The following is a 20216-nucleotide window of genomic DNA, read 5'->3' on the forward strand; positions in this document are numbered from 1 at the left end:
AGTGTAGGGATAGAGAAAAATTAAGCACAAGATTTATATTGGTTCAACCACTTCCACTGTGACCTACATCCAATCCCTAATCAACTTGATTGATATTTTTTCATTATCTTTAGATTCAAAGCATTACAATCATATCCACATGCAATAAACTCCTATAATTCTAAATATACACCCATTTCTTAAACCCTAAAAAATGTCCCATGTAGTCACCCATTACTCAATCTTCTAATCTTGAGAAACCTACTCAAGAACAGTAATCAAGAAAGTTTTAGAACGAATTCACCTAGATACGGAATCAATCAAAGAGCTAAATCAATATTAGAGTAGTTTAGCCTTTCGCTCAAGTTGGATGATAATCATTCTTGAATCCTTGCTTAAAATTCTCCGCAAAGGATCGAATGATTCTTTCACAAAGAAAATAAAGGTTTCAGATTTTTTTTCCCATAAAGTTTATCACAAAGATAAAAATTTTCAGTTATCTTTAATTGAAGTTCGAAAACTCATATTTAAAAATACTATTTGAAATAATCGATTATTCACATGGATAATCAATTATTTTACTATTGGTAAATCTTAAAACCAATCAAGAACACTTTAATCAATTGTTTGTTGAGATAATCGATTATTATAGAGAATTGACTCTAAAATAATTGATTATTGCACAATGATAATTGATAATTATAGTGAGTTTCTCATAATGAGAAAAATAAAGTAAATAATCAATTATTCTAAGTGAATAATTGATTATTTTGAGTAACATACTTAAATTCTCAATTTTTCAAGTTTAAAACCAATTTCAAAACATTTTCATCATCAAACAACATCTAATAAGAGATATATGACTAACTTACTCATAATGTACAAAGCAAACATGCATACTAAAACTTACATACAATTTGCACTCTCTTAACTGTGAGAGGCATTTTTTGTAAACATTAAAATATAAACTGAGTCTTATCATGAGCTTGGTCAACAAAGAGTGTTGTTATCAAAGGGTTGAATGATTGGACTAGGTGGAGTCTATTGAATACAATTTCCATGGCATATAAGGGATATGCATTTTCCTTGTTGGAGACCCCAAATTGATGATGTCGAGCAAACCTCATGTACCTCACATCTTTGAGTGTTTCCTACTAATAATAAGTGGTTTTGTAGTTGTGTTTCTATATCAGTAGGTGATTGAGTTTATTGAACAATAATTGGTCGTGACTAGTGAAAATGCCACATGTTTATGGGGGGACTAGATATAGCCCGATTGGAATAAACCTATATAAATCTTGTGTTCAATCTCTTTTTTCCTATCTTTTTACTTGTGTTGGAGAAAAGATACACACTATAAGGGGGAGGGGTTAATTAATGTATATCAAAAACTCGCACTTTTTGAAATGTAGTGAAGTAGTAAAAGCTTTGACAAATGAAGTGCTGAAATGCAACAGATGAAGGAGTAAAAATCTTTTACAAACACAAAGACTATGTTCAATTCGCAATCCAACTAGATTGAGTTCCACTATCTTTCACAAGATACAAGTATTCTTTAAACAAACCACTTCTGGCTCAAACCTAAGTAATCTTTAACTTGCCTCTTCAAGAAACTACCCAAGTATTCTTTCAACAAGCCTCTCCAGGCTCAACACCAAGTATTCTTTTCAGCCAAGCCTCTCCAGGCTTAAACACTAAGTATTCTTTCAACAAGCCTCTCTAGGCTCAAACACTAAGTATTCTTTCAACAAGCCTCTCTAGGCTCAACCCTTACAACAAAGGTAATGAATGATTACAAGATTAATTTTCCTCTTCTAGACGTGATGTAATCAACAATGAAAGCTCAAATAGACTACAAAGAACTATGTACAAGATTTAAAATGAAAAGCTTCTTTGTAGTACTTCAACTCTGTATGTTTCAGTATGCTTCTCAATACAAACTTCTCAATATATGTTAATCTCTCAATTTATAGTACTTCACTTCCTTTTTGTTGTTTTGAAGGCTTGATCCTTTTATAATAGCTTTAGAGAATATGATCGTTACAACAACTCTGAGTTGAACTTTTATTTTTCTTCATGAGTTGCTTTATTTGTCTTTTATGTTGATCCTAGAGATTATCGTTGATGCATTAATGCAAACACTAAATGTCTTTCAGTAAAACATGTATCTCTTATCTGATCTTGCAAACTACTTATCATCATTTCCTTCTAAATTGAGCATGAAAGAAGTAATGTCAACATAGAGCAGTTGAAGTCAGTGCAAAGTAGTCTTTTGCAAAGCTTTTTCCGTGATATTTGGGATTTGGCCTTTTGCTTCTAATGAATATTTTGTCTTTTTTCTCTTTAATAAATTTTGAGAGTTCTGGAGCTTCATTCTTGTTCAATCTGTTAAGGAATAATACATTTAATGAATTTTAATGTTAGTCTCATTCAAAAGTTTTCATTTAATTTCATAAGACAGACCGTATGCTTCGTCTAATTTTCTTCATCTTACAGGTGATATATATATATATATATATATATATATATATATATTCCACATTTCGTCCGATATAGTATATCTTTGTAAATTTTTAACTTTGCTTAAAGAAAATCTTTTATTTGTCATCATTAAAATTTGAGGGATCTAAGATCGTCTTTTGTCTTAATACAATATTTTTATTTAACTACTCATTTATTTATCTACCTACATCTATTATCACATTGTTGCATAATCTATTTTGTAAACAAGTAAGCTCAAAAACTATTTTTTAGATAAATATTGTAAGTTCCAATACTCAGAAGACTAGCCTATTCGAGAAATAAATTTTCATTAAGAATTGATTTTTAAAGAAGATAATAATTCAAACCCCTTTCTTGTAGTCTAATATTCACTTTAGATTTACTTTTTGTGTATGTTAAATTTTACCAAGTATGCACTTTATGACATTAGTGTCGGTCAAGTTTTTTGGGCACTACTTTGTGGGGGTGGTCATGTCGTGTTTCTATTATAGGTATATATGTTGTATATATATGTGTAGTATGCATGTTGCCTTATGTTTGGCGTTATTGATCCCAATTTAAGAGGATGGGTAGACCTCCTAGACATCCTCCTCCAACTAATCAGACTTAGATAGAAAAGGCTATTGAGATGATAACAGTTATTGTGAATTAACAAAATCCTGCATTGGCTCAACAACAACAATGATGGCTTAGCATCAACAAACAATTTTATCCCATATCCCATTATGTGATGAATAGGGTAGTTGTTTAGGTGTTAAGAAAATTTGTTCCTAAATAATACATGGGCTCATTAGGATTATACGGCTTAGAAACACTTAGGTTAATTAATTGACTTAATTTAAATGTAAGTAATTAGGAAAAGTACCTAAAATTAAATTAGGATATTTTTCTAAGTCATTAAAGATATGTTTTCTAGCCAAAGGAATAAATTCCTACATAAAAAGATTGATTCACACAAATCCTAAGTCATGCCCTCAAAGAATTGATTCCTTAGCGTAACATTTTTCATAAGAATTGATTCTTTGTTTTTTTTTTTTTTGAAAGGGATCAATTCCCACAAGAAAAGGAATTGATTATAGGCTAATAGTTTATCTTAATTGTTTTATTAATTGAAGACTTGATTGCTTTTAAATGTTTTATCTATGTAAAAAGAATATAGTTTTTGTAGAAATACAAATATTATATTTTCTTTGAAAACAAATCGAAAGAAAATTATTTTAGTTTTTAACAAATCTCTTTACTATTATAATTTTAATGATAATATCTCTTCTAGTCATTTCCCTAAATTAATCTAGCCTATTAATATAAGCTATTATAGAGTGCTAAACTCTGATAGAATACTTGTCCATGCACTACAAAGACAAGCCTTATCACTCCACTTTCCTTCCTCTTAATGTGAACGTGCAGCTAAAGACTTTTTTTGAAGAAAAATTTATGGAAATCTAATCTCCAAGGATCCCTTTGGAAGAGGTAAGACCAAGAAGGGTGAAGGTTGATCCATAGGAGAGCTCACACTTGAAGACCATTGGGCCTTTAACTAGGTCCATGGTTAGGAGGCTAGAGGAGGCTTCTACATAGGAGATGTTTCTTAGACCTATGCTCAATATGAGCATTGAGTATGATTCCTCTTTTTAGTCTCATAGTCTCTATTGTACATACCTTGTATAGTTTGAGTTCTTGTACCTTGTATATAGTAGATACTTGTATAGGTGTATTTTTCCTTTGTATTTGTAAGGCAACTTTTTCTTTTCTTATAGGTCATCCCTTTAGGATTTTAGGGTATGTTGTTTGGAGACTTTTACTCTATTTGACCTTGTATTAAGGGTCATTGATTTTCATATTTTTAGTAGTAGAAGTGGGGTGACAAATAGTGAAGTGTGTAGGTGAAGCTAGCAATTGGGCCTGTAGTGGGCCTAGGCTAATTTTTACATATTGGGCTTGTTTTGCTCCATTTAATCCAAGGAATTGATTTAGCTAGGTCTCACCCTCATTAGGTGAACCTAACTAAACCAATTCCAACATTTTTGGATTGGATTAAGTGAAGGAAAACAAGATGCACCACCTAGCTCTTCTAGCTTCTCCCACACACTTGGATAGCTTGTGCTACAAGCTTCTACATAGGAGATGTTTCTTAGACCTATGCTCAATATGAGCATTGAGTATGATTCCTCTTTTTAGTCTCATGGTCTCTATTGTACATACCTTGTATAGTTTGAGTTCTTGTACCTTGTATATAGTAGATACTTGTATAGGTGTATTTTTCCTTTGTATTTGTAAGGCAACTTTTTCTTTTCTTATAGGTCATCCCTTTAGGATTTTAGGGTATGTTATTTGGAGACTTTTACTCTATTTGACCTTGTATTAAGGGTCATTGATTTTCATATTTTTAGTAGTAGAAGTGGGGTGACAAATAGTGAAGTGTGTAGGTGAAGCTAGCAATTGGGCCTGTAGTGGGCCTAGGCTAATTTTTACATATTGGGCTTGTTTTGCTCCATTTAATCCAAGGAATTGATTTAGCTAGGTCTCACCCTCATTAGGTGAACCTAACTAAACCAATTCCAACATTTTTGGATTGGATTAAGTGAAGGAAAACAAGATGCACCACCTAGCTCTTCTAGCTTCTCCCACACACTTGGATAGCTTGTGCTACAAGCTTCTACATAGGAGATGTTTCTTAGACCTATGCTCAATATGAGCATTGAGTATGATTCCTCTTTTTAGTCTCATGGTCTCTATTGTACATACCTTGTATAGTTTGAGTTCTTGTACCTTGTATATAGTAGATACTTGTATAGGTGTATTTTTCCTTTGTATTTGTAAGGCAACTTTTTCTTTTCTTATAGGTCATCCCTTTAGGATTTTAGGGTATGTTATTTGGAGACTTTTACTCTATTTGACCTTGTATTAAGGGTCATTGATTTTCATATTTTTAGTAGTAGAAGTGGGGTGACAAATAGTGAAGTGTGTAGGTGAAGCTAGCAATTGGGCCTGTAGTGGGCCTAGGCTAATTTTTACATATTGGGCTTGTTTTGCTCCATTTAATCCAAGGAATTGATTTAGCTAGGTCTCACCCTCATTAGGTGAACCTAACTAAACCAATTCCAACATTTTTGGATTGGATTAAGTGAAGGAAAACAAGATGCACCACCTAGCTCTTCTAGCTTCTCCCACACACTTGGATAGCTTGTGCTACAAGCTTCTAGCTTAGCTTGCTCCCCAAGCTTCTAAGTTAGAAGCTTGTTCCACAAGCTTCCAAGTTACTAGATCGGTTAGCTTGAGTGTAAGAAGGCTAACCATGGTTCTCCTTGAACCATAGTTAGCCTAGCTTGGACCACAAGCCACTCCCTTATTATATAAGTTTTTTCCTTTACTTTGTAAGCACTTTTGGTGCAATCTATGAGAGAATTCCGAAAATTATTCTGAGTTTTCTCTCTTCCAAATGTCTCCAACCTCTCTGATTTCAATCTAATTCTGTTATCCTATTCAAACAAGAGTGTGGTAAGGATTGAAGTGGCTAATCTTCCTCCAAGGAGTGGCGCCATGAGAGTGTTCTTCACCATTGTTGGTGAGTTCTGAAGCTTCATCCACCATTGGAGGCTTTGGAGAAGCTTAAGTAAAACCAAGGAGCCAAAGGTCTAGGGAGAAGCCTGAAAAGGAATCAACTCCATTCTGGTTCTTCTATTCAAGTTTTCCATCAAGAACAATTAGTAGTGAGTCTAAATGAACTCTCCTTGTAGGATGATTAGTCCAAAACTTTGGCATCTCAACTTATAAGGGAAATTAAGGATGAAGAGATATCTAGCTGCCTTAGAGTTAGGGTTTGTTGCTTTTGGTACATCCATACCTACTCTTTTTAGAGTTGAGTACATGCCATGCAGAGTCCAACCATGGACTACTTTCAAAATTAGCTCCTTGTATGAGATGAATATAAAGGAAAAGGGAAGCTTCAATAGTATTTGAAAGATGAAAAATAGAGACAATGGGTATATAAGCATCACAACTTCGTAGTGCCCAATGATTAGAAGGAGATACCACATGCCCCCTTTCCTTTCACCAGATAAAGCCTACAAATACTAAACAACCTCAAATTTGAAGAAGAATCATCTAGGTTGTACATACCTAAAAGATTATTTGTTTATCAATCTCCACCCTTTGTAGCTTTCTATGTGCATATTGTAGGATGTGTCATTTTCTAAAACACTCTTTCTGTTAAGGCTATTACAGAGATCCCATTTGATGATGATGACCAACCTTCAATGGTTCAAACTCCAACTTTTGTTCCACACTTGGAGGAAGTTATGGACACCATCATTCAAGACAGAATGAAGGCCATAACTTTTAACTTTATAAGAGAAGCAACGAAGATGAAGAAAATTGAAGATTTCATCAAGCTTCTAACTGGTGAGATGGCTTCCAAGTTTGGGATTCAAGTACCTACAATCAATTCAGACTTTGATGACTAACACCTATTAGTCCCAAGGCTCACCAAGAAGGGGGTTGAACTGGTGTAGAAAATTTTTAACACAATAGAAACTTTTCCCCCCTTTCTTTACATTTCTTAAAAAATATTTTCTTGAAAATTATTTCTTAGAAAAGCTTTCTTAATCTTTTGTAAATGATTAAGTCATCTTAATGAACAAAAAGATCAATAAACACATTTCAACGTATGGAAACAATAGAAACAAGAAGTTATAGAAGTATAGGGAATACAAGAATCCCACAAGGAGCTATACTAGTTCACTTTCCTCATTAAGTTACATCTAGTCTTTTATAATCAATTATCGCTTATAGGACTTCCACTATAAGCAAGAGTGTAATTATAGACTGAATTAACTAGATAAACCCTAGATCATAGGCATTCCTATCACCACCTATTAAAAACCTTGGCTATAATTCTAATTAGAGAATCCTTTTTTAGCCTATATACTCAAGAGATCTTATCCTAAGATACACCATTCTTACAATGAATTACAAAACTTCCTAAATGAAATCTACCTGATTTCAACAAAAGAAAGTAAAAAAGAAATTATGCAACCTATGTGAAGCTTTCCACATTTAACTTTCATACTTCTTAAAAACCAAGCATAATGTTCTTACATCATGAAAGCTTCAGAAAATTTGCTTGTTGATTCCATGTTGTTTCTTGATGAATAACACATGGGGTTAACCTTTTCTTGCACTTGAAGATAAAAGAACATATTTTTGACACTCTGAGAAAATCTCACATGTGTTCTTTCAAATTTTGAACTTTTACAAAAAGGTGAGACTTGAAGGTTTATATAGAAAATATTTTGCAACTAATGTAATTAATTAAATTGATCATGTAATCAGTTACATAGATCATGATTGCATTCTATAATTTCTAGAATCGTGTATATGCATTGTTTTAATTGATTACCACACATTCTAATCAATTTAATCAAAATATTTTGTTTTTCTAACTTCCACATATACACTTATGTAATCGATTACATAAACAATGTGATTTAACATTTTAGAACTCTACTTATTTGAAAACATGTTTACAATTTTATATAACTTTCTCATGAAACACTATGGCTTTTATCCAATTGATTAAATCACAATGTAATCAGTTGCATTAGAGTGATTTGGTTTTTCAGAAAACTATTAATCGATTACTTTGTTCATGTAATCTATTGCATCATAACATTTTAAACTTAAGTAAAAACAAAGTACTTGCGTAATCGGTTACTTTGTTATGGTAATTGATTAGCTAAAAAATTTCTTATTTCTCTTTAAAAACATAAAGTCATTTTTAAATTGATTTTCATCTTGATTGATTTTACTTATGAAAGCGTATTTTTCTTTTTATCTTGTTCATTTTTAAATTCCTTGTTTTAAGAAATCTTTGGTTAATTATGGATTTGTTTCACATGACTCTACTAACCTATACCTAAGTAAAACATCTAAACTATTACAACATGACTTCTTCAAACAATCTTGACTTTAAGTTTGGCCTTTTGATATCTTCATATGAGAAGTCAAAACCTTCTTGTATTGCATCTTCAAACATCGATAGCCTCTTCTTTTAAATGCAACAACCCCTTCTTAATGTTGCCATAGGGGAAAAAAGATAAAAGCACCTAACAAGGGGAGCTCTTTTAAGTTTATCTTTGTTTATGCATTTTTGAAGAACTTTTGTTGCTCTGTAAATCTTTTATATGATGTAATCATTCTGCATTCAACATGCCTTCTATTTTCTTTCATCTTTGATGAATGATTTTTTTACTTATATGCCATGTATGCTTAGTCTATAATGTTCTTTTTTAAAGGATAAGTTCTAAAGCACACAAATGTAGTATTTAAACCTTTGATCATACTATGTTCATATATGATGTTTCAAAAACGTATATGTCATCATTAAAAAAGGGGAGAATTTTAGCTTAAAGGATGAATTGGTAATCCTTCGTCTTAAAGAAAATTTAATGATAACATAAGTCATGTCTTTGAATCATCTATAAAGTAGTTTAGAAGTATATCATTTGAAAGATATCATTTAAACAGACAAAACCCATAAGAATACCCATTATTGTATTAATTAAGCTGGTATTTCCATAGTTTGCTGAGTATTCTATATCATTTGTTGAGATCCTCTGTTAATAATTTAAAAAGGTAAAAAAAGTTTGAGACATTATTTAACTCCCTTCTGGTGTCCCCTTTTTCCTACATAATTGATGATAAGAAATTTATGATGTATTATTGATTAATTATTGAATATGCTTATAATTATTTTTACGTGTTTTGCAAATATTTCCACTAATATTTAGAAGTTGCAAGGAGTCAATGACAAGTAAGAATTGAAGCCTCTTTACTAATAAGATGTTAGACATTGATTAACATTTGGGAAAAGAAAATCATTTGTATAGTATTTTTTTTTTGGTATTTAGTTAGAATTTTTTTTTTGTGAACAGATAGGTGAAATTAATGTAAGTAATAGGTACAATTTCTTTTGGGTGCACCTACAATATAAAAATATATATATGGATTTGTTTTATGGAGGGATAAATAGATTATAAAAGTGAGAATTCATGTGACTGCAACTTGTTTTTTGCTTTGTAATTGCATTTCACTATGGTTTGTAATACACTATGTATGATTGGTTAAATAAAGATATAATTTTATTTAATGTTAATGAATGACTTGAATTGTGTTTTCCAACTTATCGTTTGCCTAATTTCTTTGAATTTTTATTTACCTAGCTTTTAACTTATTAATTAGTGATAATTCCTTCACTTGTACAAGATAAAAAAATTAATTCATCATCTATGGTATCTAAAAGGTATTGATCTTTATTCCTTTATTGCCTAACATTAATTAATGCAATATGATTATTGATACTATCGACTTATATGTATTACAACAAGATGTTTTTTGACTTACTTTAATTAATTAGAGGTTGTAGCCAAAGATCATTTCTTTGTGTTTTGGATCAACCAACTCCCATTTTGTATAGAGTTTGTCTTAATTTGACCTATTTATTATTGGATTTATTCGAATTTAAGAATGTGTTAGAATCTAGTAAAATAACTTGATTATAATTTAGAAACGAGTTAAGGACAAGTATAAGTTGTTTCAACTCATCTCTTCCTTACTCTTGGTCAAAACAAGCATTGCCAAAATCTTTTCTTTCTAGAAACTTGGAAGATTTTAAATTAGTAAGGATGATTATACAAATTGGGTAATGGTATGGTTGTTAACCAATCCTTTAAATATTGTTATAAAAAACTAACCTTTTAATATTTTATAAATATTAATAACAAGAAATATATCTAATGTCTTAAAATATAAAATTTAACCACTTTTGTATTTAACAAATAAAAAAGACATTCCATTATAAGAAATAAGTTTAAATTATTTTTTTACATATAATTTAAACTATTCACACACATCATATAATTTGTAAACTAGTATTTTAATATGTGATAGATAAACATTTATTGGGTTAAATATATATTTTTTATCCTTATAAATATGTAAAAGTTTGTTTTAATCTCTCATTTTTAAAATGTCAACTTTTGGCTCTATTTTTTTAAAATATATTAAATTTTATTTTTATCACAATCCAATTTAACAATGATGTTCAATCTATTTTTGAGCCATTAAATTAGCATACAGGTATGATGTGTTTGGTGATTGAGCAGAGCCATTAAATTGGATTCGTAAAATTTATGTTGGAAATAAAATTTGATAAAAATAAATGGACTAAATTATACTTTTGGTCATTATATTTTTGTTAATTTGTAATTTGGTTCTCCTATTTTAAAACATGGATATTTAGTCTTCTTATTTTTAAAAATATAAAATTTTGGTTCTATCATCAATTTGATTTTTTTGCAATCACAAAATCAGATCCTTTCCATTTTAATTATCTCTTGAATACATTGTGGAATAACATGAAAAATGTGTAAACCACCAAAAGAATTAGAATTCCTAGCTAAGTTGTTAGCCACCTTTTTAGTTTGTCTTCCAACATATTATAATATGATATTAGGATACAAATTTAGCACCTCCCTAATATGCATAATAATCACACAATCAATTTAATGTTTATTAATCATTAAATTTTGTTGTTGTTTGGTGACCTATTATCGATTAAGTGGGGTGATATGTAATCGTAAAAATTAAATAAAAAAAAAGATATAAAAGATCCTCCTTTGTATCTCTTTAATAAGTGATTTATATTTATTTTATTGATAAATCTTATCTACATTTTTTTAGTTTTTTTTATCTTTAAATGTCATATTATTGAATGTCATATCACTTAAGTATGAGAAAACATTACAACTTAATGATTAATAAATGTAAATTTTGATGGAAAAACCAAAATTCAGTACTTTTAAAATTAAAAGGACCAAATGCCACTACTTTAAAATAAAGGAATTAAAATTGCAAATTGATGAAAATATAGGAATCAAAAGTGTAATTTAACCTAATAAATACTTAAAAAAGGAAACTTCATAAGTTTTATAATTTAAGATTTTAGAGAAAAGTTATAAAGAAGGACTCTAGAACTCATGTTTTTTCATTTGAGCTTCCGATCATCCCTAAGACTATGGTTCTTCTACAAAGCTTGAGATTGATGTATCTTGAAGTTAAAGAGGAATTGTAGAATTGAGTTCTTAAAGATCAAAGCTCTTGCTCTAGTTGAGAGCTGCAAAGAGTATTTCTTTTTTTACCTCAATTATATATGTAAAAGATACTTAATTGTAATTTATATACACTATATGAATGTTATTGTTAATTAATGTTTTATTGATCTTTGAAATGTTGAGATTAAAGTTGTTCGTATGTTGGAATTTTGAGGGTGTAATCTTATTGCTTTGATTTTGTGCCCAAACCTCATTGCATGTTTTTTTTACGGTATATATATAAATAAAAAACTTATGCAATAAATACTTGTAAATATATACGCTATATTATAATAAAATAATCAATTAATTTTTTTAAAAACTTATTTTAAGTTTATAATAAATAATTTATATTATGATATATAGTTATTTTTAGTTATAGTTAATTTTTTAAAATATTAAAATTAATTTAAGAATAAAAAAGGATATTTTGAAGAAGATACGAAATTAAAAAGAAATTCTAAAAAAAAATTTATTAAAAAAGAATTGCTAAAATTTGTTCTTGTTAAATAATAACTCTTAAAAATACTATATATAATTATTAGAATCCTTGTCCTTTATCTATTCGATTCGTATCTTATTAGACCAATGTATATATACATATTTGTGGGTAGTGTGGATTTATTCCTTCCTTAAAGAATGTAGTGGTTTGGTTCACTTGGTCGATGGGTTGCTTTTATATATAATTAATCTTGTCACTTTAAGCTTTATTGGAGACAAGCACTTAGGTTGAAGAGAAAAAACAAACTTATTGTCATATGAAATCACTAGTTATTTGACAATATGTTGTACCTTTTAAGTGTTGTTTTTTTTTTATATCAATGGGAAAAAACCTTTTGTGTGAACCTATTATTCGTGGAAGAACCTATGTCATTGGTCACATCACTCGGATCCTATTGATCCTATTATTTACTTGCCACCCTCTTTTATAAATAAGATATACAAAATGTCTTCAAGTGCGAGCTAAAGTTTTTAATAAAAAAAAAAGTGGAATTCTCGTTCTAGAGCATTGTTTATAACAGAATAAAAGTATTAAATAAAGATTTAATTCATTAAAAATTTAAAAATACTTAATATATTTTCAATAATTTAAAATTTTAAAAGGAAATTACTAAATATTCTTAAACTAATATATTTATAAGATGCTTGTATTAGTTATATTAAGACTAATAGTATATGACAAAAAAATTACAAATTTTAAACCCAAAAGTTTGGTCGTGGGTGTCTGTGAGTTGATCTTACTTGACCCTAAACAAATAACGTCATTTAGCAAAAGAAAAAAAGAATATAAAGAAAATTTCGGATAATACATCGTTAGTTTGAGAAGATGTAAGAACCAAAATTTTCAATATTTCAACTAGATTCATTCTCTTTGGTCAACTAAAATCACATTATGTTGATCAATTTTTGATTGTCAACACTGTATAAATTATGTTTATAAATCAAAAAATATATTATTTATAATAAGTTGAGCCGAATAATGTTAACTAAAATAAATTAAATTTTTTAAAATTATTAATCATTTTCATAATTCTAGATAACTAATAAGCTTTATAAACATATTTTAATTTTGAATAATGATAATATTATACATTCTAATAATTAATAAATAAAATTGTCTTGCTCACTTAATAATTGAATAATGCGTGTAAATTATTGTAAACTTCATCATGATATTAAAATTTGATTTGTTCTCTGGAATAAAAATAAAATAAAATCTAACAACGAATAAAAATTATTTTTTAATTAGGTCTTCGCAGCATTAACCAACTCAAAAGGAGAGTTTTATTCTAAAATATATAAACTTATATATTTCAATTTAAATTTTTTTAGTGTACAATCGTACGACAAAAGGTTAAAATATAAGAAATTGTGGATAATTATCCAAACTCCTCGACAATATAAGACCAATTTTAGTGCTATATGATTCTACATTAAAAAAAACAATTAAAAAAAGTAAACTATGCTTTAAATTAATCATAATTTTACATGAAAAAATTTAGTTTCTAATTGTCGTTTTAACCTTTTATAGTGAAGATGATGGAATTTTATCTTAGATTATTATAATAAAAGTGATTTAAATGACTAGAGAAGACGATCATCACTATTATAAGTTATTGACATTTTAATAATGTTAATACTCAAAACATTACTATACAGTTGACATTTTAATAATATTAGCATCTTAAAGTTTAACAATCATTTGCAGCATAATATTGTTAATAATTAATTTAAATATTAATTTCTCTAGCCACTAACTTTTATTAGCAAATGTGATCTGTCACTATTAAGATGCGTTTGAAAAAAAAAAAGTAAACCCACATTTTTCTTTTCAATTCATTATGATTCTTACTTTTTTATTTTCAGTTTTGGAATACGTGAACAGCTGATTAATGGCTTGCAAACTGGCAATCGAAACATGCACTTAATACAGTATCTAATTTCTTTTTCTGTATTAGAAGGCTTAAAACTGAAATTTAAGAATTTTTTAAGTATATTTATGCCGTACTGCTAAATTTTAAATTAATAGTACTTCATTTTTTATTTAATTTTTTTGTCACCTCATAATTTTCTATTTATGTCAAATAGTTGATTAGAAGTACCCTGGACATTTAAAATAAGTAAACAAATAAAATAACAGTTAAAAATCTTTCACTTTTTTTTTTGGATCAAATTAATATTATAAACATTTTTTCATTCTATATTTCATAAATCTTAAAATTATATTTTTACATTTTTATTGAATAACTAATATAATACAAATGTGAAAAAAAATTACATAAATGTGAAATATGTAATTTAATCATTAGAAAAAATCTATTAAAAAATCTCAATTTATAAATGTATCATAATAACATTTTTTATTTATTTATAAAGAGCAAACCCAATTCTTACAACTTCTAGCTCAATTCCTTCTCTTCTTATTACTAGGTTAACTTTAAGAAGCTAGCGATTTCTTTAAGAAATTTGATTACAATTATCCTCACACTATTAACATGATGATTAATACATTGAAATTAAGATCACATTATTTAAATAATTTTTTAGTTTAATCATTAAAAAAATGATTTTTAACTAAATTCAACTTCTTCTAAATATTCAATCAGATTAATCTAAAATAACTTTTAACTAAATTTTTTTTTTCGTCACTAGAGTATCCACCGTCAATAACAGTGACTAATCTTCTCGCTACGTTGGAGACACTTCAAAAAGTAGGATAATTGACCCCAAAATTTAACACGACTGCTTAGACAAGACAGGATTCGAAAGCTAACTAACTAAATTTTACTTGTTTCTTAGTGAAACCTGATTAGCATAAAACAAAATATTAAGGAATAGTGCAAAATAATTAACACAGCAACTTGATTCCGTTGGTATGCACAATATAAAAGGAAGTGGGCGATTCGAATCCGAAGCGTGGCTCTTGAAGCAACTCACAATGGCGTTCTTTCCCTCTTCGCTCCTCTTCATCTTCATCTTCCTCATCTTAATCTTCGTGTCCTCTCTCTCCAGCGCCAAAACGCAGCGTTTCGCGCGCAGCATTTCCCCGTCATCGCTGGGCCTCGACAAGCCGCAGAAGCTCAGCCACCTCCACTTCTTCTTCCACGACGTCGTCGGGGGGACCAACCGCACGGCGGTGCGCGTGGCGGCGGCGCCGACCACCGACCACTCCCCGACGGGCTTCGGCGCGGTGGTGATGATGGACGACCCGCTGACGGAGCAGGCGGAGGCGGCGTCGCGGGCGGTGGGGCGCGCGCAGGGGATTTACGCGTCGGCCTCGAGGACCGAGCTAGGGTTCCTCATGGCGCTCAACTTCGCCTTCACGGAGGGGAAGTTCAACGGCAGCACGCTCGCCGTCCTCGGCCGTAACGCGGTGGAGTCCGCCGTCAGGGAGATGCCGGTCGTCGGCGGCACCGGCGTGTTCCGGTTCGCCACCGGCTACGCTCAGGCCAGGACGCATTCTCTTGGCGCCTTGGAGGCCGTTGTCGAGTATAATGTGTACGTCTTTCATTATTGAAACTATCATTAAATTTTAGAAGCTTTTTTTTTTTTTTTTTTTTTAGAATTAATCATCGATACACTGGTGGTATAAAATTTTTCTACGCTGATAATTAATTATATATTTTAAAATTGCTTATTTTATTATTATTTTATTGAATAAACAATTGATATGACACTATTAAAAAATATGATTAGTTGTCAGTATAAAAAATTTATACTAACAGTGTGTAGATAATTAAATTTTTTTTTATTAAAAAATATTTTTTGTTTTAGTAAAAAATTCTCAAAAGGACTTTCTGTTTGACTGAATCCAATAATTAAGTATGTTTTTGAGAGTTATTACTGAAAATAAAGGGTATTTTATGATAATGAAAATTAACAAAAAAAAAATATGCTTCTAAACTTTTGTTTAAACGTAGTCTTAATCAGAAGTGGAAGCATGTCACGGGGATAACAGTGTGGTGCTTGTTGAACAAGGGTGTTTGGATTTTTGTGTTTTGTGGAATGTGTTGTAATAACTGTGAATAGGATTTCATGTTGGTGAATAAGGGCCAGCTATTGCCCTTTGACTCGAATTACTGTGCTTGAACTGTGATTCCGGAAGACTGTTGGATTTTCTGCATGCTTTTGAAGGACATGTTGTGACTTATTATTATCATATGTTTCATTTTTTCATGTATCTTTATTTTTATTTTGCATCGCTTTTTATGTTCTTTTTTTTTTTCTCCATCTTTTTTCATTTATTATCCTGAAAATGGGGTGTCGGCTTAAGATTTTTTGTAATATAAAAATGGGCATATTTTATAAAATGTTTAGAAGAGAGAAAAGAAATGGATTGGATAAATTCTCAATGTTTTGCAATATAGTCTAAAGGATCTAAAAAAAGAAAGATGGTAAATAGATAAAAATGACAATGACGATCTAATAGTTAAGGAATAAGTGGATGATTTGAAGAAGAAAAAAAAAATATTTTTAAAATGGACTTTGAAAAAGCCTATGATTAGGTGATGTGGGAATTTCTCCTTTACATGATGAGAAGAATGAGTTTTAAAAAATAATCTTCATCTTGGATGCCAACTCAAAACACCTTAAAGTACTCTTCAATATTTTTATATTTTTCAATGATGGATTCTAAAAGAAAAGAACATTGTTTGCAAATTGTAAGATAAAAATTTGAACATTGCTACTTTTTATTTTAGCACTATGAAAAAGTTGCTTCCTACATGCCTTTCTCATAAACCCTCCTAAGCCTTCAACCACAATAAGAAACAAAAAAGAATCAATAGGATCTCCTTGTCTAAGTCCCTTCTCCATCACAAATTCTCTAACAGGGGATCCATTGACCAAAATAGAAGTTGTAATAGGTTCTAAGCAATATTTTATTCAAGAAATCTACACCTCATAAAAACCCATTCTTCTCATCATGTAAAGGAGAAATTCCCAAATCACCTAATCATAGGATTTTTAAAAGTCCATTTTAAAAATAAAAGATATTTTTTTTTCTCTTCTTCAAATCATCCACTTGTTCCTTGATTAATACCACTCCATCAAGAATGTCCCCGCCCCCCCTCCCCCCCCCCCCCCCCAAAAAAAATGTTGATTGCCCTTCACCAATAACTTTTTTAAGAAGTATTCTCACTCTCTTTGATAGTAATTTTGCTATGATTTTGTAAATACAACCAATGAGAGAAATGAGTCTAAAAACTTGTAGGCTTTGAGAGTTCTCATTTTTTAGTATAAGGGTGATGAAAGAAGCATTTGTGCCACTTGGAAGTTTCCCATTCACATGAAAATCTTTAAAGGTCTTACATATGTCTCCTTTAAGAGTTTCCCAAAAAAGCTTAATAAAATTGAAATTATACTTGTCTGGGTTGGGGCTTTTATCACCTCGACAATCCCACATCGCTTCCTTGATTTCCATTTCCAAAAAAGGTGTAACTAGCAAACTATTATCAATAACATCAAGCCTCCAACGTTCACACCCTCCAAATCAACCTTCACCTCACCAACCTATTTGAATCTCTCATGGAAAAAAGTCTTCACCTCTTTTTTGACAAGATTAGGATTATCAATCCATCTACCATTCTTCAAAAGACTTTGAATAATATAAAATCTACTTCTCCAATTGATGTTAAAATGAAAATATCTGGTGTTTTTGCCACCCCCTTTGAGTCATCAATTCCTATACTTTTGATGAAGTAGGGATTCATGTTTTTTGGCCACTTCCAAAAATTTTCAAGTAAATCTCTTATAAGTTCCACTTGTTGAGATAAGCCTATACTTTTATCTTTAATATCAAAGTTCCCTACTTTCTCCACAAGTTTTTTGCGTTGGACATCCAAAAAGAAAAAATGCTTCTCATTCCATATCCTAATCTTTTTCTTAAGAGCTTTCAATTTTTCTTTAAGTTGAAAAGCCCCCACCCAACCACATTCAAGCCTCCATGTACTTCTCTAACCAGCTTGCCAAAAGATGGTTTCAAAAGCCATACATTAAGGACCCTAAATGACTTAGGGCCTCAATCAATTTCCTTATACCTTAAGACAAGAGGACAATGGTAAAATATATCCCATTAAGGATTTATTGAGAAGATATCGACCATTTCTCGGGCCATCCTTTAGGCATAAGAATTCTATTCAATCTACTCTTAGCCACACCTCACTCCTATACTAAGTAAATTTTCGACCAATCATAGGAATGTTTAGCACTTTCATATTAGTTAAAAACTCATCGAATTTCTCTATCTCTCTTTCTCCACCTGAAGCACTTCCATGCACACCCTTCCATTCCTCCTACACCAAATAGAGTTAAAATCTCTGCAACACACCAAATCTTCTCCAAAAATCTAGATTTTTCCAATGAAAGATCATTCCATAAAGCTCTTTTTTCATCAATATTACAAGGAGAATAAATGTTAAAAACTTCAATAGGATTTAGGAAACCATTGCATTTTAGCTCTATAAAACCACCACTCACCACTTTCTATAATACTTTGAAAGATCCTTTCGCTAATAAACAAAGTAAACTCTTGTACTATTTATAGTTGGACTACTCTCCCATTCAATTTCAAAATCACCCCATATGTAAGTACAATCATTCTTCTTTATATGTACAACTTTAATTTCTTGTAAGAAAATAAAATCAACCCTTAAACACCATTATACTTATCAATTTCCTCCATTTAACTTCCCCCTAGGCCCCTAATATTAAAGGACATGACTTTCATTAATCAACAATTAATTATGTTTCCCTTCTGTAAACCATCAATAAATGTCTACCTCTTGTCATAAACCCTTTCTTCTAGTTAGACCATTATGCCGACAACAATCTCATCCTCTTTCTTTGATGTAACCCTCATCATTTGACCAAAAAACCATAATTATTTTGCTTCATGGTAATTATTTTTAATGCACATAACACCATTAGCTTGATTACTCAGGTTACTAGAGTGTGCCATAGAGGAAGGTTAAGGTTAGCGATGAAACCTTACACTAGAAGTAATGAGATCATCCTCTGTCAAACTTTGAGACCCAATAGAGATATCTTAGTTACAAGGTTTCTTCTTGCAACCATGAGAGGGGCCCTTACCAACACTTGTCTCCTCGATATTCTTACACTCCCTTTTCTCCTGCCTAAAGCTTTCTTCTTTACGACTGGTTACAACTTTCACGAATTTCACTCTATGTTTGGGTCTAGAAAATAATACTTAAATATGGCCAGTGTTTTTAGTTTACTTACCACATTTCTTCTTAGCTCCTTTTGTTGTTTTTACAATAGGGGCCATTAGTGGATATACTTCCCTTCCACAAACAGTCAATAGATTGGGCTTTATGGGAATAATGTACCCCTATTTTCCTCTTATTAACAAGGTGCCAATCCTCCTTAGATGCATCCTTCAAGCTTACACAGACAACTACTTTAGGCCTAGTAAAGTTACAAGAAGTAGGTGGCTTATATGGGCCCATCGTGCTATTGATTGGCCCAATAGATTGTTGCCCATTTAACATTGACTTGTAAAAATTATTATTTGATATATTCCCTCCTAGCTCCACAACTTTATCTCTTTCAACCTTTTCATCAACATAAACCTCTATTTGTTGTTGTACATCATATCTCATCGTCTCCCCTTTTAGATTCAAACACTCTCCACCTTGATTGATGTGAGGGCTTCGTTCTATCACTACCCCACCTACTGGTGAGGTAAAATATTTTTTGTGATATATTAATTGTACCCTTTTTGATTTTTTTGGCTAACATCCTTCAAACCTCCTTTTGTGTCCTCAAAAGGTTCCTTGCTTGTTGTATATGCAAAATAACACCTTGATACTTGTAGACATCTAATTTCGTCCGGACCTACAAACAACGAAATGGACTTTTATTATGAAGAAAAAGAGCTCTTAAAAAGCCTAGAAACGACACGATATGACATCAGAAAGCCCAAAATCCAATAAGGGTGATTTAGTAGCCCAGAACAAGCCGTTTCAAATTCCTAAAAAAGGCTTAGAAATACTATGTCAAAACGGGTCATTCCCAATTCAGAACGGGCCGTTTTGACATAGTTTGTTATGAGTAAAATTAAAATAT

At 30.6% G+C, this 20216-nt stretch overlaps 1 protein-coding gene across 1 annotated transcript; it reads left to right on the forward strand.

Moving 5' to 3' along the window:
• Positions 1-15010: 15010 nt before the first annotated feature.
• On the forward strand, positions 15011-16323 carry LOC109789340 (dirigent protein 21). Its single transcript, XM_020348258.3, has 2 exons — positions 15011-15629; positions 16052-16323. The coding sequence occupies exons 1-2, from the start codon at positions 15070-15072 to the stop codon at positions 16158-16160; spliced, it is 669 nt and encodes a 222-aa protein (XP_020203847.2). The 5' UTR covers positions 15011-15069; the 3' UTR covers positions 16161-16323.
• The last annotated feature ends 3893 nt before the right edge of the window (positions 16324-20216 follow it).

The sequence above is a fragment of the Cajanus cajan genome, chromosome 7 (assembly GCF_000230855.2).
Source record: "Cajanus cajan strain Asha chromosome 7, NIPB_CcT2T_4, whole genome shotgun sequence".
NCBI lineage: Eukaryota > Viridiplantae > Streptophyta > Magnoliopsida > Fabales > Fabaceae > Cajanus > Cajanus cajan.

Bases quoted from the DNA above. Each gene is read 5' to 3' on its own strand.
- LOC109789340 (XM_020348258.3), top strand. From the start codon at position 15,070: ATGGCGTTCTTTCCCTCTTCGCTCCTCTTCATCTTCATCTTCCTCATC. The intron at 15,630-16,051 runs GTACGTCTTTCA...GTTTAAACGTAG, and splicing joins GCCGTTGTCGAGTATAATGT to TCTTAATCAGAAGTGGAAGC.